This window comes from Leptinotarsa decemlineata, unplaced genomic scaffold (genome assembly GCF_025532065.1).
Source record: "Leptinotarsa decemlineata unplaced genomic scaffold, Ldec_3_MD MMD2_tig00001719_RagTag_RagTag, whole genome shotgun sequence".
Taxonomy (NCBI): domain Eukaryota; kingdom Metazoa; phylum Arthropoda; class Insecta; order Coleoptera; family Chrysomelidae; genus Leptinotarsa; species Leptinotarsa decemlineata.
Window position 1 is genome coordinate 785,480 of NW_027412569.1, and position 24,596 is coordinate 810,075.

The window sequence follows — 24,596 nt, forward strand, 5'->3', positions numbered from 1 at the left end:
TCAGTAGTTAGAATCGGTAGCAAAGAACAGTCTGCCAAAGTCAAGACAGTTCCAAACAAACTTCACCATTGCAGAACAAACCTAACAATACCAGGTCTCTATTCCAAAGCCCAAGTGAGTCTAAATTCACTTTAAGTTAGCATCCTACTCAACTGATTACAATGAGTACTAATGCAGTTTTAAAACAAACAAAAATACATTACAACCCTAAGATGGGAGGAGAAGCTGGCCATTTTTTTTTTCATAGATAAGTCATTCCAAAAACAAGCTCTTTTCCCAATCTCTTGAATACGCCAAGTTGGTTGGTGAAACACCCAGCAAAACGCATATTGTATTTCTGGTAATCAGAGAAAATGCCTGTTTTTGGATTTATTCTATGCCAGAAGTTCCAGTTTCACTTTTATTAGAAAAGTCATTATTAACGTTTTTCTTGCTAAAAACACCATTATCCATGCAAAAATTGTGTACAGAGTGTACGAAAGTTGAAAATTCAAATTTAATGTAAGAGTATAGTACCTTCTTCTTTTTAATTTTTTTCATTAAATTGAATTAAACTGAATATTTTAAGTATCAGTAAGATTATGGACAAAAATAAGATAGTTGCACAAGAATCACTATCAACTGTTTTAAATACTACTGAAATATACCTTTTTGGAAAAATTAATTCAATAAATGAGTCTGTGCTCCAGGTGGAGGTTTTTTATTGTTTATATAACTGATCTAAATGAGCTCATTGATGTCTGTATCATGAAATAGTTCTTCGGTACTTTATAATGTTCTTCATCAATTTCGTTGTATTAGAACAAGGGTCTCCAAACTTTGAAGCCTTCGGGCCATAATGATTTTTTCAGTTTGTTCCAAGGGCCAATTTCTGCCCTTAACTATGTTTCTAGACTACGATAGTCGCAAAGTGCGTGACCTAAGCAAACTTACGCTTTTTTTGCATTTCAATTATTATTGTGTATTGTGACACTTAACGACATCTAGTGGCGAGTAGTGGTACTATGTACTATCTTTTTCAGCTACCGCTAGGTGGCATTAGGCGTAATTAAATATTTGGAATTAGCTAGTGTATTCCGATCACCTCGAGATGGCAGTAATAATTGCATATAAAAGGCTAGCGGCGCAACTACGAGTTAGTCTACGTAAGAAAGGCAAAGGAAGCGAAACTGTCTATTGTGAAATAAAGTGACACGCGTCAATAAAAGTATTTTGATTTGACTTATTGTTTTTATGTGTGATTTGTTAGTATGGAAAAGGAGCGAAAAATCGGCAGTGAATGCAGAACGTTCTAAGAAAAATGGAACTTTCATTATTTTGTGATTGAGTCCAGTAATAAGGCGCTATGTTTAATTTGTAATGAAACCATAGCTGTTCTCAAAGACTATAACATTAAACGACACTATGAATCGAAACATCGTCAAAGTTACTCCAAGTATACAGGAAGTTTGCGGAAGGAAAAATTTGAAGCTTTGAAACGCGGACTCAAATCGCAGCAATCTTTGTTTACCAAAGCGAATACTGAACAAGAGTCTGCAACTTGCGCCAGCTTTCGTGTGGCTCTTGAAATCGGAAAACGTGGCAAACCATTCACCGATGGAGAAATGATAAAAGAATGCTTGATTGCAGTAGTCAAAGAAATATGCCCAAAAAGGTAAATTTATTTAAAAGTGTCAGTTTGTCAGCAAACACCGTTGCTCGGAGGGTGCAAGACATCGCAGAAAATATATCATCTCAACTGGCTGACAAAAATGGACATCATGAGTGGTTTTCCTCAGCATTGGATGAGTCAACGGATGTGTCAGATACTGCTCAGGTGTTGATTTTTATTCGCGGAGTAGATGAAAGCTATGAAGTGTATGAAGAACTTCTTGATATTGATAGTATTCACGGAACGACAACTTGGGCAGATATTTTTAAGGGAGTTGAATATGTCATTAATAAAAAGAACCTTCGATGGAGAAATTTGAAATCTATAATAACTGATGGAGGCAAAAATATGTATGGTAAAAATAAAAGGAGTGGTTGCACTTGTGTCAAAGGCTGTAGAAAATGATGGTGGTTCAAAACCATTAGTCTTACATTGTATCGTTCATCAACAGTCCTTGTGTGGAAAATGTTTGGATATGTCTGAAGTTCTAAAACCAGTCATATCAGTTGTTAACTTCATCAGATCCACTGGCCTGAATCACCGACAATTCCGCGAGTTCATTCAACAGATTGGAGAAAATGATTTACCATACCATACTGCCTTACTCTGGCTTAGTTGCGGAAAAGTCCTTAGGCGCTTTTTTGAACTTCGAGCAGAGATCGATTTTTTTTTAAATGAGAAGCAGCGCCCTTTTGCCGATTTAGAAAAAATTGAATGGATGTGGAAGTTCGCCTTCTATGTCGATTTGACAAATCATATGAACGAACTGAATTTGAGATTGCAAGGAGAAAATCATCTTCTCCCTGATTTATACACCAATATCAAATCCTTCAGGCAGAAAATAATACTATTTCAATCGCAAATACGTAAAAAATGTTTCACACATTTTGAAACATGTGAAATATTCAGCCACACTACAGAGACTGAATTTCCCGTCAATTTTGCAATCAAAACCTTGAGTGCTTTGAAGATAAATTTTGATACTCGTTTTTCAGATTTTGATGTCATTGCGAATGAAATTAAGCTTTTTCAAAATCCTTTTGATTCTGACATTGAAACCCTGGCTCCGGAAGTCCAAATGGAAATTATTGATTTACGGTGCAGTCGTTAAGAACAAATATCAAAATTCATCTTTGTTGGAATTTTATAAGAGTCTTCCACTGGAACGATTTGATAATTCACATAAATTTGCTTGTGGGTTGTTTTCTGTTTTTGGTACTACTTACTTGTGTGAGAAAACGTTTTCCAAGATGAAGTACACAAAGAATGTTTACAGATGTCAATTAACCGATGAGCATCTTAAATCTCTTTTGATAATTGGTACAAGTAAAATTGATCCACAACTACAAAGTATTGTCGGTGGAAAATCACAATTACATAAATCTCATTAGTTGTTTTGTTTTACTGTGATTCATTTCAATTATTTGTTAGTTAATAATATGCTTAAACTTAGATACTTAAGTTAAGTTTTCTTTGTCATCATTTCTGTCTTTAAGTTTTACCTTGCAAGTAAATAAAACCGAGTAATTATCATTCTGTGTTTTCTTCTTCAACTTATCACAGCAATAGTAACAACAATTAGTTAATCATTGGCTGTCACGGGCCAGATTGATGACAGTAAAACATTGGCTGTCGCGGGCCGGATTTGGCCCGCGGGCCGTAGTTTGGAGACCCCTGTATTAGAACAATGATGACTAATGAACAAAGGTCACTATTAACACACCAACTTTCCTTTGACTGATTTTATTGTTCACTACGGTTCTTGTGAAAAATCTCTCCAGATGTTCTGATAGTTTTTCTTAAGTGATATTTAGATAAATCATTATTCATATAAGTACCAAACTACCATAATATACCTCTGTTATAATTTACAGCAATGAACTAAAATAGAACACTGATGAAAATTGTACAATTGCTTTTATTCAGTAACAATTTTGAAATTAATTTTACCATTGCCATTTGATAACAATTTCAAAATGAACTTAAATTCAGAAAAACATCACATCACTCATTATTGTGACTTGAAATTTAAAAGTTTGGATATAACATTGTTAAAAGTGAAGTGCTCTTAAGTAATTTGTGGTATTTACGCAAACTTTTAAAGCATAGTGAATTAATTGTAATGATACTGGTTCTTGCGACATATAAGTAATGAATTCTTGTCAATGTATTGAGCTAGTTGGTTCAGTAATTTGTTGATATAAATTGTATCACTTGAAATAGTTGGGGAAAAACATTCATTGGTGTACTTTCTAATCGTGGACAAAGAACCAAGATTTCATGAAGAATTTTTGATGCCTGTAGTTAACCCCACGGCTATCCATGGTTTAATTTTTATGTTTATAAACAATACATTTGTTTTTCAAGTAACTACATGAATGTAGTCAATGCGGACAAAGAATATTGTGAAGTTTCAGTTTCTTCAACATATTTATAAAATGAATGAATTTAATTTTTTTCAGAGAAAAAAATATCTATTTGAAATTTATATCTGGCATATTGTATTCACCTAAGACTCGAAAAAATTGTAATTTAATGAGTTTATTAATTCTTTTCAGATACCTCTATGAATCGGTCATTGTTCACTGACAGAACTTTGAGTCCTAACATTAATACATCAATGACTTCGAGGAGACCATCTTTCAATGCATCAACTTTCGGGTCGCCTAATTTCATCGACAACACTATTACAACCGAAAAAATCATCAACTCTCCCTTTTATAACGGACGAACGATATATGGTGGAGCGTCCGCTTATGGCCGTAGATTAGGTAGAAGTGCAAGGGATCTTAGAACGTCTCTGAAAAAGTCTGTACAGATCAAACCCGTCAACAAAACTAATGAGAACGGTAACTTAGTTCTCGGAAAACAGCAAGAAAGATACTAGATACTTTGGAGCAGTATAGTTCTCCTGTGAATGATGCCAAAAAAATTCCTACCACATCGAAAAGGTTTCGTCCAGATGGTTACCTCAGCCAGCACGTGGGTGCCAGACCTTACATGGTTCGAGGAAAGGATGTTCCTTCGAACAAGGAACTGCAAGTGCCGACAGTTTCTGATCTCTTGAAAATGAAACAAAAAATGAAACTACAGCAAAGTACAGAGGTTGTAAGACAGATTGCTATTTCTTCAAAGTCCAATCTGAATAATACAAGTGGTCAAAGTACAAGCACTACTGAAAAGGATACGTCTGAAACACTCAGTAAAGATTCATCTAAAGATCAAAACCTAGAAACTAATAAGGCCACCAGTGAAAGTCAAGTGAAAACCATCACTCCGAGTCTTCCAGTTACGTCGTTACCTAAATTTAACGTTGCTGTGGCGCCAGAATCAAGCAAAAAGAAATCTGCAACAAAAACTACGAACGGGTTCTCTTTTATCCCCACCCCTTCAATTTCTATGCCTTTTAATTCTCAACCAGTGGTCGAAACAGTAAAGACTGACGTGACTACTAAGAAATCTGACGAATCCACTACAAACATTACAAATAAAAGAAGCTTCAAATTTTCTGACCCTTTGGTAATATCAGAAAACTACAAGTCTATTGTCGCCATAAATAATTTCAAATTCAGTGAACCTCTGTGCAAAATTGCAAAAATAGAGTTGCCTAAATCACTGAATAAAGATAAAAACTGAAGAAAAAGTAGTTGAAAACACGTCTGTCTCGAATGGTAATCAATCCTCTGAGTCTCCGAACAAAACCATAGACGTACCTTTGTCAAAGGCACCAGAAAAGAATAACGGTCCGAACAGTTTTGATAAGCAGTTCAAAATGTCTGCCAAGGAATGGGAGTGTAGCATATGCATGATACGTAATAAAGAGCTTGATGCGCAATGTGTCGCTTGTACTGCACCCAAACCATCCCCCAAACCAGTTATAGAAAATGTGAAGACTCTGCCTTCATCATTTGGCAACAAATTCAGCGTGCCAAGCTCGATGTGGGAATGTACAGTTTGCATGGTCCGAAACGAAAAAGATAGAACAAATTGTGTCGCTTGCAAAGAACCAAATACAAAAGTTACACCTGCTATTCCAAAATTCTCCTTTGGAAAACAATTCGAAGCTCCCCGGGTACTTGGAACTGCCCCACTTGCCTGGTGAAGAACAACGATGATTTGCTGAAATGTGCCGCGTGCGAAACAGCAAAAAAAGAAAATAAAACTTCTGATAACTTGAGCTCGTTGTTTAAAGTCAAAGAGAACGAATGGGAATGCAAAGTTTGCATGGTGAGGAACAAATCTTCAGATATCAAGTGTCAGTGCTGCGAGGCAACCAAGCCAGGAAGCTCTTCTGAAAATTCAACTGAGAAGGACCCTCCAGTAAGCCTGTGCTGAAATTTAACTTTGGCTTTGATAAAGTTCAAGCAAATACTTTCACTTTCGGGATTCCGGCTGATCCTGCTGTAACTCTGCCCAAACCTGCAGTGGATCCATCAACAGTCTTCGGAGAAAATGCTAAACCAACTGCGCCTGCAGCTAAGTTTTCTTTCGGTATTCCAGCTGAGTCTAAAAAAGAAATGGGCACCAGCGAAGCTGTCAAACCAGCAACTGAGGTAGTACAAGCAATTGTACCAGCAGTCGATCCAAAAGTTGCATCTGAGAATAAACCTAGTAAAGAGACAGTTACTTCGGTTGATGTGAAATTGAGTGAAAATATACCTTCCCCAATTTCTCAAAAAACTATTACTAAAAAGGAAGAAGATAGCACAGTTAAACCAACCACTACTGCAGATCTGAATAGTAGTATTCCGGCTAAACCAATATTTAGTTTTGGTGTGGCACCAACTAATTCTCTAGATAAAGTGGACGCTACAGCTAAAGAGGTGACTAAAAATGCCCCCCTCCAAAGCTGTTCAGCTTCGGTGCCAAACCTGCAATCACACAAGCGGCACAAAGCACTAATAACACTACTGTCGTGTCAACGGAAACCAGCAAACCATCGACCACCGTGCCTGCTTTCACTTTTACCGCTAACAAAACCACCGATGCTGCTTCGTCGTTATTTGGATCAACAAAAACACCAGCAGTGAATAATGGGTTCGGATTCTTGAATTCTTCGTTTGGAAATGGAAACAAGGCTAGTGTTGATGCTCCTCCAAAAAACACTGCGGAAACCAAACCGTTTTCTTTTGGAAGTACATCTGCTACTGGTGAACCTGCCAACAAGATGCCGATGTTCAGTTTCGGTCCACAAAAGTCTACCCAGCCTGAACAATCTTCAGGGTTTGCTTTTGGAGCTGCAAAGCCAACTGGGTTTAATTTCACTGTTGGAACTACAGAAACTTCTACCTTCAATGCTCCATCTGGAAACATCTTCAGTGAGCCTGCCACCACAAACAGTGTTAGTTTCAGTTTCGGTTCGACTTCTCAGGCTAACGGTAGTCAAAAGGCGGGTTTCAGTTTTGGATCTACAATGAACAGTACCACCTTGCCACCTGCGGCCTCATCCAGTTTCAATTTTGCTGCAGCTGCTCCAGCGGTATGTTTATAATTGGTTCTTGAAATATCACATCATTTTTTTTTTGTAATTTTTCAGCCAACAGGTGGTTTCAATTTCTCGGAGGCAGCAGCGGGTTTTGGTTCCACTAAACCATCCTTCAATTTCTCTGACGGCTCGGTGACTGCTTTTACGTAAGTATTGACAAAAATTTTTTCAAATAATTAAGTTAAAAATGTGAACCAACAAATAAAAATATAAAAAACTCGGACCCCATAACATTGGAAACTGATGGTATAGACATTTGCCATCCGAATACTATTGCAAATCTATTTAGCAAACATTTTAAAATAGCTTGCTTCCAAAATTCATCCATTCATGAAAGAGTGGCTGATGTGTACGCAACTATCTTTCTACAACCAGTAAGTGAAAATAAAAGTTTTTAATATTTCAAGATTTACAACCAACAGCGTGTGGAATTGATTGCATACTACCGATTATACCTTAGTCTGTTGGTTCATATGTAAGCCTGTTGTCATATGTGATTGATAAAATGCTTTGTAGAACCGTCTTTCCAGATCCGAATCAGTATGGCTACAGGAAAGGATTTTCAACAGAACTAGAAATCTATAATGCCACTGAAAATATCGATAAGAAGTTTACTACGGTGGGCTTATATTTTGACCTTTCAAAGGTCCTGATACCATACAAAACTATGGTATCAAAGGAGTATGCAATGATATAATTGCTTCCTATTTGACAAATTGACCCCAGGGCAAGAATCTACGGTGTAGGAAGTTAAGAGAGATGAATATTTTGAGATTTGATTTCAAAATATTAATGGTCTTATATACTGTTTACTCTTTTCGCTAAAACAAGAAACATCTGTGAGATTAACCTCTGTAAGGTATCTGGCATAAATGTCTCGGATATAATTCAATATCCGGCGTGGTATTAGCCGGGAAAGTAGTTGTTCTCGGCAGGCATTTACCAGGACCTTGGGAGAGATGAATTTTTCCAGATTTTATTTCCAAATTTTTTTTATCATCCTTCATTTCTTTCTGTTATTCGGTGTACACCTGTAGAGAATAAAAGTATCCAGTTTGGACGCTGATCTCAGGAGTGTCCACATAAATATTTTTAATCTCAATGTTTTCATCAGCTTGAACCATTTCCAACGCTTCTTGTAGGAGAAACTCCCTTCTAAATGAAAATCTAGAATTACTGATGAATACTATCAACTACAAAAATACAGTAGTATAGCCTTCCGTCTACGAGGGTTGCCTTTTATATTTCGGGATTAGAGAACAAAAACAAATATTAATCATCGAAAATCACTTTATTGTTTTTCAAAATATTCCCCATGAAGATCTACATACTTTTGCATGCGTTTGAACCAATTGTCGAAGCACTTTTGCCACTCTGATTGAGGTATCTCCAAAACATGCATTCTGAATGCAGCAACCGCTTCTTCAGGTGTCGAAAAACGTTGTCCTCTCAGTTTGTTTTTTACGTGCGGAAAAAAAAAGACGTCACTCGGTGCCAAGTCAGGACTATACGGCGGATGACTCATCAAGTCGATGTTTTGGGTGCTCAAAAATGAAGTTTGAGCCGATGTGTGAGAGGTCGCATTGTCGTGGTAAAGAGTGATCCGTTGGCGGTTGGTTTTCCTGTTTTCTTGGAAGACAACTGGCAAACAAATGGTTGTGTACCACTCAGAATTGACTGTTCAGCGTTGTTCTAGTGGCACGGTTGCGACATGTCTAGTTTTTTTGGAAAAAATAGGCGACCATTTGCTTGGAAGTGCTTTGTGCACGAACAACCTTTGTTGGATTTGGCTCAGCTTGAAACACTCATCCACGATTCATCACCTATCACGATGTCATAGACGTGTTTCGAAGCATCGCGATCGTATTTTTTGAGCATTTCCATCGATTCGGGCCTTTTTTTGAGCGATTGACAAATTGTGTGGGATCCAACGCGAACAAATTTTTTTGACAGTCAAATATTTATGCAATATCGAATGCATGCTGGTCCCACTAATGCCTAAGGTTGTCTCAATGTCACGATAGGTCACATGACAATCTTGCAATATCAGTTTGCGCACAGCATCAATGGATTTCGTAACAACAAATGATTTTGGACGACCTTCACGAAATTCGTCTTGGAGTGAACTACGACCACGAATAAATTAACCATACCATCGATAAACACTGGTCCTTGATAGAGCTTCATCGCCAAAAACTGAATTAAGTTCATTGATGCACTGTTGCTGAGTTAATTCACGTCGAAAGTTGTAAAAAATAATCGCACGAAATTTTCACGATTTAATTCCATTTTTGGGCCGAGATGAATCTATTAAGTTACTGTAAACAACACAAATAGCGCGCATGTCAAAACGTTCTGAGTACGTATAAGCTCAAACGTGCTTAATTTTACGATAGAGCTGTCAGTTGCCAGATTGCAACACTAGGGTTGCCAAATCCCGATACATAAAAGGCAACCCTTGTATGCTAGTAAAAGCCTATTTCACAAATATTTACTCAGAATCATCTTATTTCGTAACTCTTCAGTGAATTGAAATGTGTTTGTATTTTATACAGAGCTGCACCTACAACCGATGGGGCGCCTCGGAAGATAAAGAGAGCCATTCGCAGAACGCAACGATAGTTCGAATGATGAAGATGTAAATATACAAAGGAACTCATAGTATTGATTGGCGTAATGTGTGTGGGAAGTGAGTGTTTGCCTAATCCATTCAACTATCATGAAATATGGTAAATTTATTTTAACGCGAAACCTATTTAAAAGACAACAGGGCAGGATTCGTTTTCAGACCTATAAATGTTAGCTAGGTATTTTAGTATCATAGGCCATCTGTGAAGATTTTGCGAGTCGAGCTGTCAACCTTTTGAATATTGTAATATAACGTTGTTGAATTATAGAAATTTATATGACTTCTGAACAGCCTCAGACAAAGTAATAATATTCACAGATGCGTCTACGTGGACTGGCTCTAATGACGTGCTCCACATAATATCTACAGTGTAAACCTTAGTGTAAGCATTTGAATGGTCTGATCCATAGAATGTAGAATTGAACAATGGTGTTTGATGGATATTCCTTATATGATTATGTGTGATGGAAACTTTTTGATGAATGTAATGAATACTAGCATATAATATTGATATGCCCGCCGTTACTGGCACTTTTCTGTGATATTCTTATGGGTCAGGCCCCCTACCTACGTATACAGGCTGACCTAAATTTTGTGTTCTACACTTGTTACTATTATTATGGAAGATAGGAAATCGTTTCATTTGACAGAATAGTATCGCAACACTCAACAATGTGTGATAACACAAACAACTGAGTAACGACATTCTGAGTAAATTATCTCTTGTGAATAAAAAAACCCTGTCTTTAATTTTTTTTTTGTAGAATGTGATATTCCAATTATAAGAGTAAATTACGTTTTTTGTAATTCAAAAATGAGTCATTAAGGTTTTAGTGTAGGATGAATGTATTATTTGAATCAGTGACAAACATAATTTTTGATGTCTTCGTAGTAGGTGTTCAAAGACGCCATATTATTCTACTGGAATATTTTTCAGCATGATTCTGCTATTGAAAGTTTGCCACTGTTCTGTTATTCTCTTTTTTATGGTGCTCATAATAAATTTGCAAAAAAAAGTCTAGATGCTTGAGATTAGGAGATCAAGAATGCCATGGAATATGACCATGTGTTCCTATTAATTTATACTTGAACAATGCAATAAGAAGCTATACTGTGACGATGTGAAAAACAGAGAGTAACAGAAAAATTCCAAACTGTCAATGGCAGAACCATACTGAAAAGTATCTTAGTAGTTTAAAAACAGGTCCAAAAATCTAGTGATGTAGTGTGTTGAATGTCGACTTGAATAATACTGTGCATATATATCCATATTTAATTTAGTCTTTTATAACGAACTCCGATTTCACTTAAATTAAAATGTCGTGAATGTTTATAATTGCTGTATCATATTCTACCAAAAAAAGACCTTATATTGAACTTCCTTTTAGAATATCTCTGAAAGAGATGTTACTCGTAGTTTTTTTTTTTGTGTATTAACGACGTAGAAAATATTAACTAGTGTACTGATTTCAATGATTTATTTTCCCAAATAAGAGTTACCAGAGATGAACAGTCAATTTGGGTCAGCCTGTATATTATAAGTTTAGTAAATGGTTATTTATATATCACAGACAAAACGTTATGATGTTGTTTTAGTGCACCACATATGAATGCCCTTTTAAGGTATGATTTTAATGAGATTTTCCTACAGCTATGAAGCTCTCTCAGATTTTGAAAATATGCTTTTGGCTTCATGATATTATTTGGTGTGATTGAAATTTGATATTGAAGTAGAAAAGGATCTTTTAGTCTAAGCTGCCAGACCCTCGTCATTCGAGCGAAATTAATATTTTGACAATAACTAGAGTGATATGTAGTTGAAAATATATCCATACTGGCTAACTTAAAATCAAGACACATTTTGCAGATATCAGGGAATCTCTTTTTGACTCCTTACACTGAAAAAATACCCTGGAACAAGGTTCTGAAGTCGGATCTTTACTATTGATAAAGATTATTGTTCCTGAATGTGACAATATCATTTGTTTTTGATGGGAAAGTTCATAATAAATTGTATCCAGGGGAATCATCAAAAAAATGTGTTTTTATTACTTCTTAAAGACAATGTCTTTTATTAATAGCAGTGATTAGACATAAGGATGTTGGAAGTAGGTAGTATGCATGAATTCTTACCTGCATGTTTATTTTTGTCAAAATATCAACTTTGCTAAAATGAGGTAGATGTGGCAACTCTGGAATTTGGAACTGAGTACGTCGCAAAATTCACATATACTCAGCTGTCTCTAAATATTTCAAAATTATATTTATCCTGTGTTTCTACTGTACCTATAGCTAGCTGTAAGTTGATTTGTTACATTAGTTGGGAAAACCTAATTTGGCTCATGAATCAGTGTACTGTAAAAACGAGTATTATTTAGGCTTTCGTTATTTTTCAACTGAATATACCCTATTCAAATATACTTTTTCGGTTAGCCATAACCTACAACTTTCCTTTCCTCACCCAAGTCATAGTCAAATTCAGCATTTTGCCCTATGCCTTTTCACTTCCATTGTAAGTCGTAAGATTATGTCATGTCCAAAAAGGTATCATTTAGAAGGAAAATTTACATTCTTAAATATATTTTATGAAACCAATAATGTCGACAGTTTCATAAAAATAGAATCATCTTTGTGGCTGGTTAATATAAAGAAAACATGAGAGGCTCTGGTCTGGATTAGAATTGAATCTGAGTTCAATGAATCTCATTATTACCATCATTTCAATTTTGTTTATAACATTTGAGTGGTGGTTTGAAACGTTTTCATCTTGTTGAAAAAACAAAAGCGTTGGCATAGCTTTCTTTTAGTTTAATCTCCATCAAAATTTACATTTTCCATAACGGTTTTCAAATGCAGGGGTATAAATTTCACTGTGCGGACTGTCAAATTCCTTGAAACACTCGTATTTAAGCATTTATGACTCGCTTGTTATCACAAATCTGTCACCTTCAAACCATTTTTGAGATCAGGAAATCGGTGCTAAATGTGGTGAATACAGTGGATGGGGGAATGAACAGGTGCATTGTTATTGGAAAACAATTGTTCCATTTGTCTAATGAGGTTTGTTCTTCTTCACTTCACCTCTCGAATGTAAAAACTCTACAGTATTCATTTCTCATAGTTCTATTCGATATTTCCTTTATAAACAAAAAAAAAATCGCCTTTACCATATCCATGGATTAACCTATTTTTGGCCCTTAAAAGTTGATTCTCTTGATCTACTATTTTATTTTCACTATTATTAATTTTCAGGAGTGTAACGGTGAACGTAAGATTAATCAACAGTTTTAAATTGATATAAAAATCAGCTAGGACTTTACTTCTACAGTATCAAATTTTCATTTGAAACTAATTTGTTTCACAAATGTTTCATCCTTTAGCAAAGAGCTTCTCTACACAAAAATGTTTATTGACATTCCAGTATGTGGGACATCCCAAGTGTGGTCGTAATTTGTACTTGTGCAATATTTTTTAAAATTCAAAAATTCTTTTGACTGTTGAACATGATGAAGGAGAGTATTTCAATATTTATTGAATTCCTTCTTTAATCAGAAGGCAAATGAGGTGTCTTTATGACTAGGCCAAACGTACTATCAGAGCTATTCACCTAAAAGTTGATAAGCCAGTTGGTACTATACAAAAAAAAAAAAAAACTCGAACCATTTCTGGGACAGGCCGTAGATTTTTCAAACTATGCCGTTATTTTTGTATTTTTCTGTTAAATTTATATTTAATTGTTGAAAACCTGTTTACATTTTCAGAAAGACTTGATTGTTATTGACACCAAAGAGACCAACATAAGCTGAACCCAACTGGTTTTACTTTATAAAAATTATTCAACAGTGAAAATATTGAACTGAATCATAGCTGTGTTGCCCTAAAGCTGACTATAGGCTGAAAAAATCTGTTTTGTCTGTGCTAGTGAAAAAAGTAGACTCACTCCTTATAAATTATATTATGTCCGTTGATCAAGGACCTCGCTTGAAATTGAAATGAATGAATGTTTTTATACAAAACAATCCCAGTTTCGAGTTGTGTACCTAAATTTTTGACAATGAGCAAAAGTATGCTCATTTCCGCTGTGTAGACGATAGCTTTGTACCAAGTTTTTGACGAATCTGTTCTTGTGATTATATTTTTTTTCAGACTATCAAAAACAAGAGGTTAAATAAAATCTGTACATATAGTGTGATTCAAATAAAAGTATATTTTTGTTCATGTATTTTTTCTTGAACTATTGTGCTGTTCATTACTAACCAGCCTTTTTTACGAAAAGGAGTTAGGCTGCTTGCTGTACATAATGTGTCGATGGATTTGTTTGCTGAAAATTTCATTTCGGTTTTTAATATATTTTAGTGTTTTTTTTTATCTTGAATAATGATTTTATTAATCCTTGAATTGAATGAAATTTTCAGCATATTTGTGCCTTTATTTTTTTATTTATATTGTTTTATCAAACAAAAGTATTTGAAACTTGGCCTAGTGTCTGTTTGAATATTGACTATTATATTGATACCTCAAAAATTAATTCTCAGTTAAGGATAAATGTGTTTTAAGCAGGTATTCCTTTGTATTTGGTAATTTACAAGAACAGTTTTTTAGTTGGAGCCAAGTTTTGTTGAAATTTTGTTTTGGTTAATAAAATTAATTAAGATAGTGAATATTTTACTTTTTTTTTGTATGAGTACAAGGGTGTTTACCAAAGGAGGATCTATAGGGGCGCACTAAAGGAAATTGAAATAATAGAAATTCGAAAAGGAATATCTCGATCCAAAAAAAAAATCGATCTCGGTCTAGCAGAAATGATGTAGAACACGGGGTAACTATAAAATACTTTCAAATTTGACCCTATGACGACAAAAAAAATGAGCGGTTGCACGTCGATAAATATTGAAAAATATATGAAAAAGAGATATGAACTTTCAAAATTTCGGCTTTTTTTAAGTTTTAACGTGCCTTGACAATATTACGGGTTGAAATTTGGTACGGAGCCTTCCCTTTCCTACATATCGTCTTAGAAAAAACCGGGATTTATGCTTCAGCAAATTGAGAAAAAATGTCTTTATATTTTTAATTTTGAAAACTTGAGGAAAACCATATAAGTTTATATTTTAAGTAATGATTTTTTTTCTTCAGTAATTAGTTACATATACAGTGCATTTCTTTAATGTCCCCTTTTATTTTTTGAATGGGTCAACTCAAAAAATTGAAATTTGGGAAAAAGAAATTAATGCATGAATACTTTATTTTGAAGTCAAATTGACAGATGAAACTTCCAAGATGGAGACTAGGCGCCATCTGGGAAAAAAAATTAAATGGAAAAGTGAATTTGGATATAAGTTCCCTCAAATATGTTCTACACTATAAGGGTTTTACAAAAACCGCAACACGTGTTTCGCTATACAATAGCTATCAATAGCAATCATAGAATAAACTCTATTGATTAGTTTTTTAAATATGGATTTTCATCAAGTATGGGCCAGTTCTATTCGATCATACCTGTAGATCCTAACGTTAACAATATTACTGAGCATTGTGAGAACAATTGTCTTCATGTCTGGAAAGCATGTGTAACTTTCCCTCAAAGACACATCCTTTATCTTTGTTTATGCATGAAACATTTACATTCTCTGCCATAGATTCAAGGGCATAATTTCTGGTACAACCAATGGGTGCTTGGCATGATGTGCAAAGGGTCACTTTGGATTTGCATTCTTTACGAAGAAGATGTCCAATTTCACATGAATAAATTGCTTTTGTCATATATTTTGTGCATATTGGGCATTCAAGGTTTTTTTTGATGTGTTGATTATTATTGACAGCTTCCAGTTCTTCCAGAAATAACTCCTGGTTAGTTGTATGGGTTACTTTCAAAGTAACTAATATGTGATTTCCAACTATGGAACTAACATTTTTCCAATTGATATGAATAAATTTTGGTTAATTGTAGCAGACGGAAATGTAATATCACTAGAACTATTTTCTTTTCTATCGCTGCAATAATCCGGTGCAGTTACAATATTATTGACGATACATGTAGGATCCTCAAATTGATTCCATCTATCAGTAGGGATACTGCGCAGTGCATTTTTAGGGATACCAAACGGTGTATATGGTGTATTCTCTGATTCATTTCTGTTTGTGCCATGTGTATTTTTTTGGCATTTGGATGAATCCTCATAGTACACGTTTTCTTCAAACATTTAAAACAGCTTTCTTGTTCATAATAGTCATTGATGGCTATATTCTCATATGCGACAGAAATAGATGGATTAACAAAACTGCTGAACCTCAAATAATAACAAAAATTCTCATCCATGGATTGTAATGAGGTAGCACATATTTGGTCTTCAGATAATAAAATAGGAAACTGTAGACTATCAACAATTAGTAAACACACTTGTGTTGATACTGCATTGATCATCTCCACAACTATTTCCTTAAAGTAGACATTTTTCTTATGGATCATCTGCATGTGACTTTTGAATTGACTAATTTCAATATGTTCTTCACAATCTTCATAGTAAAGAGGGCATTTGATTTTTTTGTAAGGGCACCTTTTTTCATGTGTATCCACTTCTTTCCATGGAATATTTTTTTGCAATTTTCATAAATACAAGGAAATTTCAAATGCTTGGCTACATTCTCAAAAATTGTGTTTCTTATAGAAATACTGCATTTGATGTGTTTGCATCTTCCACACTGGTGGCCTATACCACCATCATCAAAAACCGTCATTACCGGTGGAATTGACAACCAACTACCGCAAAAAGTGCACTTGTAAGATATTTAATAACTATGTCGGTTGTAGTATCTTCCATTGTCTAGTAATTTGTTTCCTTTAATAGGTACCTAACAAATGGAAGCTGGCGAAATAAATTGGTTACAAATCCGTTACGTTGAGGAAATCAATATTAATTATTAAAAGTAAGCTAGATTACTAGATTTGTGAATATGTGAAAAACTCAAATACGGGTTATTTCAGTGTTGCCATTGCCCACTAGCAGTTGCCAGTCTCTTAATTTCCACTAGAGATTAGAAACAGCAGCCTACTCGATTGAGCAGAACTATTAACAAGATGATTAACAACTATCAAATTCTACACTCATGTGAATTTTTCAGGGATATATCGTAATCTCAGCATGTAAAATAAAAACTTTCGTTAGTTGTAATTAGATGTCAAAATATTTCTCAAAATAGTCCTCCAGTTCAGAAAAGACATATTATTGTTAGTATATAAGTTCTTAATGGGGTTTCATAACTCCATAAAGGATGGATTGAACTTTAACTGTAGATAAAATGATATGTTTCAGAGGCACGTTAGTTATACAAGCCGTAACGACGATGAATTGAAGTTTATATCATTCAGTAATTGGGGGCTTCTGTGAACCGAGTGAAGTCTTTACTCCCGTCACTCAATGTTCCTTTCGGAGAATCCCCACTATTTTCAAATGATCAGGAACAATATCCTAGTTGCAGCTCGAACTACTACTGTTTACTGATTTTCGGGGAGTGGAGGTGGTCATAAAGGAAAGTACAATTCCAAAGCTTTCTATTGCTGAAAGGCCTATATCCTGAAATGGCTGATATGCTGAATTCACATTTGAAAGTCTGAATCATGAAGTGTTCAAGTGTTACTCTATCTTCGTAAAACCCGTTTTCTATCTGCCATCATTGCCAACATAACTCATTTGACTATCTGCGAACTGAGTTTTATCGAACAATTTGCTATCAACAATGGTAACAAAATAGACATTATCGACTCCATTCTTTCCGAAAAATTACGAGAACAAGCCATTACCAGGTTTCTTTCACTTCAATGATACTATGGTAAGCGTATAAGGACATACTTTGACGAACCCACAATTAACATCGTGCGTTTTTTAAAATAAGAAGCATTTGAATTTGGCTCGCATAACAAATAGTAATTCAGGCTAAGTTATCAATAATGATAAAAACAAAAATTCACATTGGTTGAACTGACAGAACCTTTTCCCTAAGAGTAGAAGAACACAATTATAGTTTCTGAGTTCGAAGACCAATTGCACATTTGCAAACCAACTTTTGTCAGATAGGCAGGAGTTCAACCATGACTATGACGTGTTACCTTTGGAAGAGAAAGGTTTGAAACTCAGTCTTTTGGTATCCTTGAAAATTAATAGATTTGAGAGTTCTGAAAATTCATTGAATGATCAAATTCTCCTTTATTAAATCTGTTTTCTAAGATGAAAATTGATAACTAATTCATTGCCTGTCCGTTCAATGAGTCTGCGAAATTTCCTTTATGTTTGAATTTTTTATTACTTTTCACCTAAATTCAGCTAAAATCAATTAGTCATTTGGTAAGTAGAAGGTCGTATAATTCAATATATTATATTGTAGAACTAATTAGGTTGAATTCAGCCAGAATTGATACACCTGAGGAAGGTATTATCTAGTGAAACACGTGTTGCGGTTTTGTAAACTGTACAGTGGAAATATTACAATAAAGTGTTACTTGAATATAGCACCTTCTGGAAAAATATGTTATTGAATCAAATCTTTTACGGTCTTATTTCATTCATCCACCACTTGCATCAAGTAAATCAGTCTACAAGGCCTTAACCCCTTAATTCACTTCCTCAATTCACTTTCTAACTCATTAGTTCATTTTCATGTCATTGAATTATCTCATTTTTGGAAGCAGATGTTGATACGACTCAATAAATTCGAATTTATAACGCTAATCTTAGGTTTGGCGTTATTAAGAAGAAGAAAATGGTTTGTACACAGCCGTTAACGTTGGTTTTGGCCCCATCGATTATAAGAAATTCTCCTTTCGAACGTTGTGTGAACCACCAGAACTGCAAAACTGTAAACGCGTGTTTTATAAATCAAGTTTTATAAATCAGGAGATGAACTGTACAATACAGTGTGGGAGCGCACTATCTTATTGGAAAACAACTGGATTTCTGAATTCATCTGACCAAAACTTCTTGAATCCGTGAGTGAAAGACGTTTTGAAGAATTTCCAAATATGAATCACCAGTCAGATTTTCCTCTAGATATATGGGAATAATAATATGATATCCCAATATTCCGACCCAGATATTTATTTTCTCATTAGTTTGACTGAACCTTCGAAAAATATGTGGGTTTATGTATTAATATCGCACATTTTGACATTTGAAATTTCAGTTTATGAAGAAAGTGTATTCATTACTATAACAAATACTTTTTATGCAATTTTGATTTTCAAAAAATCGTTCGGACATAGCCGGGTGGTGACGTGGTTGCTTTGTTCACTCTCTCAATCGACTGATTTGTGAGTCGGTGGTTCAAGCCGCAAACTGAATGATCGATTTTCACTTGCTGTCGTCCAACCCGTGTTAGGAATCACACGTTAAAAGGTAAGACCTCGTTAGACCTTAGCTCGCACAAGTTTCGACTAGGTACTGAGGGTTGTCGAAAAAACATATTTTAACATAACAAATTATTTAACATATTAACACACAAAAATGCATTCTTCTGGCAGGTTCACCTTCATTTCGATAATGTAATATCATTGGTTTCTTTGAACTCCTATAGCTCTAGCTGAACTTTCAGTTCGTTGAAAATATTTTACCAATTTTCTGTGTTATGTTCGGCAGATCGAATTATTAGGAAATCTTATATTGAATGCCTTTCTGCTTCATGAAAATTACGGCCAGCCTCAGCGTGAATGAGGATCGCTTCTGTATATATATATATATATATATATATATATATATATATATATATATATATATATATATATATATATATATATATATATACAGAATATATATATATATATATATATATATACAGAATATATATATATATATATATATATAATATATATATATATATATATATATATATATATCTCTAATTCATACACTAATAACTCCGCAATTGGTCACCCAAATTCGAAACAGAAAAAGTCGTTGTGTAGAGAATTGAAATATATTTCGAGCGAAGGATCGGTCACAAGCTCCCCTTTCTTAAAAAAGTATATAGTGCCCTCTCTGCGGCGAGTGACGCACACCATTGCCTTTTTTATCAAACAGTAGGTACTTGAAATGATTCCTTTTCATACAAATTTGATTCCTTATTCCGTCAATAAGTTAAAAGAGGGGACTTTCAATTCTATTGTATTAATAAGATTGAATGAGTTTGTCTCTTATTTCCAGGGACGGACTAAAACTGATACTCCTTTCTGAATCGGCTGAGTCCATCTCTTATCTTTTGCAGGTATCTATGTCGTTTCACTAAATGATGTCTGTCTATGATATCGAAATCTGGAGTTTCACTGGTAGATATATCCGAAATAAACATAGAAGGGCTGAGAGGTTTTAAATTATCTTCTTCCGAAATATAAGTTAAAGGCTTTGCATTAATTATGGCTTCACAATCGCATAAAGTCGTCATCAATTCTTCATAAGTTAAAGTTGCTTTCATTAAGTTTCTACGAAGTAATTCCTTAATTACTCTGACCATGCGTTCCTACCAACCGCCCCACCAAGCGGCTGTTGGAGGATTCTGATGCCATTTGATTTTTTTAACTGTATAGAGTAGTCCATAACTTCATTCCAATCTATCTTTTTCAAATAGTGTTTTGCTCCAATAAAATTTGTCCCGTTGTCAGAATATATAAATGAAACTCTTTCTCTTCTCGCTATAAATCGCCTCAGTTATGATATATTTTTCCAAACATGTATTTATTTAGTGAATTTCCGTTGATGCGTCGAATACCAGCCTAAATTTAGTGGTTATACTATTTTCTTTAATAACGGCACGATGAGGTAAATAGTGACTTGGCCTACTATCAATTGAATCTTCCCTAACTTCTTATATAATACCTAATGATTTCCATTCTTGCAAAAACCTTTCTATAATCTACAAATTATCCTAAACTACTTAACTTTTTTTTGAAGACAATAATCTTGCTTCAGCTATTTCTTTGTTGTTAGAAAGTTTCGGATGACCTTCTTTCCAAGGAAGATTTACTTGATATCTAAGTTCTGTCTGCAAAACCGTTTCTTTAAAATACTTTTTCGTTTCAAAATCAATTATTTCTTTTGGTGTGGTATTTGCGGGGTCTTTTATACCCAAAACATCAAATTTCCACAAATCAGCAATAGAAAAATCAGTAAAACCGGAAAAATAAGATTGTTACTTGTATTATGGACTTATTGTCCCATTATAGTCCATCCAAGATGTGTTTCTATGGCAACAAGTCCATTATTCAAAGTTTCAATATGCCCTGTAATTAAATTTCCAAAAATATCTGCTAAGGGCAGATATTTTTGCCCCTAGCAATAATTCAATTTCTTGTGGAGGCTTATTTATACTGATATCACTTAAAATAATGTTGTTATTCTTCAGATAGTCTATAACAGCTAAATTTCGCAATCTAGGTATGTAATTACATATCTTTTTCTTGGGAAAGAAAGTTTTTGGCTTTCTACTACTCCATCTTGATACAAAAAAAACAAGGATGTTTTTTTGTATCAAAAAATGGAGTAGTAGAATGCCAAAAACTTTCTTTCCCAAAAATTAATCACTCCTAAAAATATAACCTCTTCAATTCATATCTTTTTCTGTTCCGATACTGATAATTTGCAAGAAAAGTCATTTTTAACGTCACTTATTGCGATATCGTATATATTATGGAGATAAGGAGATGATTCAAACCCACCAAAAACACCTTGTATAATATTTCCCTTTCCTGATGGCTTAAAATTTAAATCTTTTGCACATTTCGATGAAATATATGATCTTTGGGAACCGGAATCCAGCAAAGCCCTGACAAGTTTATGTTTATAATTATTTGTCACTTTGACAATGACAGTTTGTAAGAGTGTGTCAGTTGAAAAATTACTTGTCAAAAAATTTTCCAATTTTTGTTTGGAATTTTCATCTGGTTGAATCTTTTCGAATTTAAATAACAGCACATTATTGGAAAATGTTTCCGCGCGCACATTAAACATTTTACAAACGCTTTGCAATTTTTGCTGATATGATTGGTTCTCAAACAAGAAAAGCAACCTTTCTTTTCCACAACTTTTGCTTTTCTCTCTTCCAAAGAAAGTTTTTGTGCAGCAAAACAATTTTGACTTGCCTGGGTACTATTATTACAAAATATACAGTTTGGTTTATTACCTTTGGAGGAATCTTTTGTATTAACTGTATTCATTGCTGCCGTAGAATAGAGTTCTGGCTCACCTTGCAGTAAACGTTTTCCCTTACTATTATGTTTCAGCTGCTCCTTTTCAATTCCGAAACTTGTTTTTGCCAAATTTATTCTTTCTTCTGATTCCACTTTTCGGTTCTCAAGAAATCTAACAACATTGTAAGATAGTTATCAGAAGCAAAAGTATCTTTTTCATTTTGACTATGCATGAATTCATTCTTCCTCAGTGAAACGAAAGAAACCGAAATAATTGAAACCATAAATAGCCTGAAACCGAAGAAAGCTCCCGGTATCGATAACATTCAATCCGAAACACTCAAATATATTGCTAACGAAATATCTTGCCCACTGAAAAGTATAATAAAATCGGTCATTTGCAGTAGGAAGTTTCCCGGAGAAATTCAAAATAGCGGTCATCAAACCCCTATACAAAAAGGGTGATAAATTGAACATGGAAAACTATCGTCCCATATCTTTATTAACGAATTTATCAAAAATCATGGAGAAAATTCTGAAGAAAAGACTAGTCAACTACCTCAATAAATATAATATTATATCTGAAAATCAATTTGGATTCAGAGAAGGTCGATCGACTGAAGATGCATTGATTAAAATCACATCAGAAATATATCGATCACTAAATGACACCCAACCAGCACTTTGTATCTTCATTGATTTAACAAAAGCCTTCGACATTGTGAATCACATTAAATTATTACAAGTACTAGAGAGGACTGGCATTCGTGGAACTCCACTAAAATTATTTTCTGATTACCTGAGTAAAAGACAACAATGTGTGAAAATAAGAGAAACGATTAGTGAATTCAAAAATGTTGAATACGGAGTACCTCAAGGCACAGTGTTGGGACCTATACTGTTTAATCTATATGTTAATGATTTATTTTCGTTGGAAACCAAAGGGCAAATAATCAGTTTTGCGGACGATACCGCAATTTTGTATAGAGGAACAAATTGGACAGATTTAAAATGCAAAGTTGAAACAGATCTTCAAGATATATTTGCATGGTTTAACAATAGACTAATAACAGTTAATTTCGAAAAAACTTACTTTATCCCATTTTCTTGCAATAAAAATAAGCAACCAGATTTCCGAACATTATCAATCTCTATACAGATGATTCCGATGTCACCATACGGTCCACCGAACATTGTAAATATCTAGGAGTATACATTGACAGCTATCTGAAGTGGAATAAGCAAATTATGAATGTCTGTAAAAAAGTGAGATCTACTTTACCAAGATTCAAAATTCTGTCAGACATACTAGATATAGAACATCTCAAAATCCTTTACTATGCTCTTGTAGCAAGTCATCTGACCTATGGAATAGTAGCTTGGGGGGGAACTGCAGATATCCATCTAAGAAATCTGCAAGTACTTCAAAAATATTTCCTAAAAATAATGTATAAATAAAAGTATACCTATCCAACCAACGAGCTTTTCGAAGAAACAAAACTTTTTGATTTGTTCACTATCTTTTGGGTGGATGCATGTATATGTGTGTATATGCGTGTATGCATATACAGGGTGTAACTGAATAAGTGTAAAACATTTAAGGAGGTGATTCCTCATCGAAAAAAGATAGGATCTTTCATATAAAGAAACTTCATTGGAGCACCCCTTGTTAAGATACAGCCTCTTAAAGGGGGTACATACAATTTGTATAAAACATTTTTTCACAAGCACTGAAGAAGTTACAATATTGAAATTAACCTGACGTTTTGTACTACCAAAAAGACACTTAGCCAGTAATTTATTTGGTGTATCTCATGGTTGTAAGGGGTGGAAAACGCAACCCCTAAAATTAATTTCCAATGTAACTTTTTGTCTTATTATTTGTTTACCATTTAAAAATTTACTTTCGATAGCCTGTTTCATTCTAAACAAAAAAAGTCTCTTGGGTTTTTTGCCCAAAAGAAACCAGTTCGCAGCAAAACATTATTTTACGAACAACTACAGAGATACATCGTCATAAATGCGAACTGGATTTGTTATTTTGTAGTTAGTGCCTGCATTAAACTATTAAAGGTAATAAACAAAACTAATTTATTAATAACAAAACTCACAACACAACACAACTTTTTTAGTGCTTGTGAAAAAAATTGTTATACAAATTTTATGTACCCCATTTAAGGGGCTGTATCTTAACAAGGGATGCTCCAATGAAATTTCTTTATATGAAAGATCCTTTTTTTTTGATGAGGAATCACCTCCTCAAATGTTTTACACTTATTTAGTTACATCCTGTATATGTATGTACAGTGTCACATATAAAGTCCGCATCAAATGGGATTTTTTTTGTTCATCTCTTCAAGCAACTTTTGATATCTCCATTAGGTTGTGTTTTAAAAATGATACCAAATGACATGCATATGACCGATCAAGTGATTTTTCTTCCCTGTCAAATTTGACATTTTTTTCAAAAATTGTTCAGAAAAGCAGTTATTGCTCGAAATTTCGAAAATCGGTAAAGAGAAAAGATGATTGTTTTTTCATTTTTCACCCATATACCAATTTTTAGCTCTCTAGTACAAATTTAGTTTTTTAACAGTTTTTCGAAAATTTGACATTTGCCGATTTCTCAAATTTAGCCAAACCTCAACAGAGTTAGTGC

General features: G+C 34.2%; 1 protein-coding gene across 1 annotated transcript; it reads left to right on the top strand.

The window, feature by feature from the left end:
- Positions 1-35: 35 nt before the first annotated feature.
- LOC111512255 (nucleoporin 153) lies at positions 36-14,426 on the top strand. The gene is given in 8 exon segments (XM_074176248.1): positions 36-114; positions 4,210-4,505; positions 4,508-5,284; positions 5,633-5,965; positions 5,968-6,678; positions 6,681-7,130; positions 7,188-7,282; positions 9,692-14,426. Coding segments are annotated over 7 exon segments (2,721 nt in total). The 5' UTR covers positions 36-114; positions 4,210-4,217; the 3' UTR covers positions 9,759-14,426.
- Positions 14,427-24,596: the final 10,170 nt, after the last annotated feature.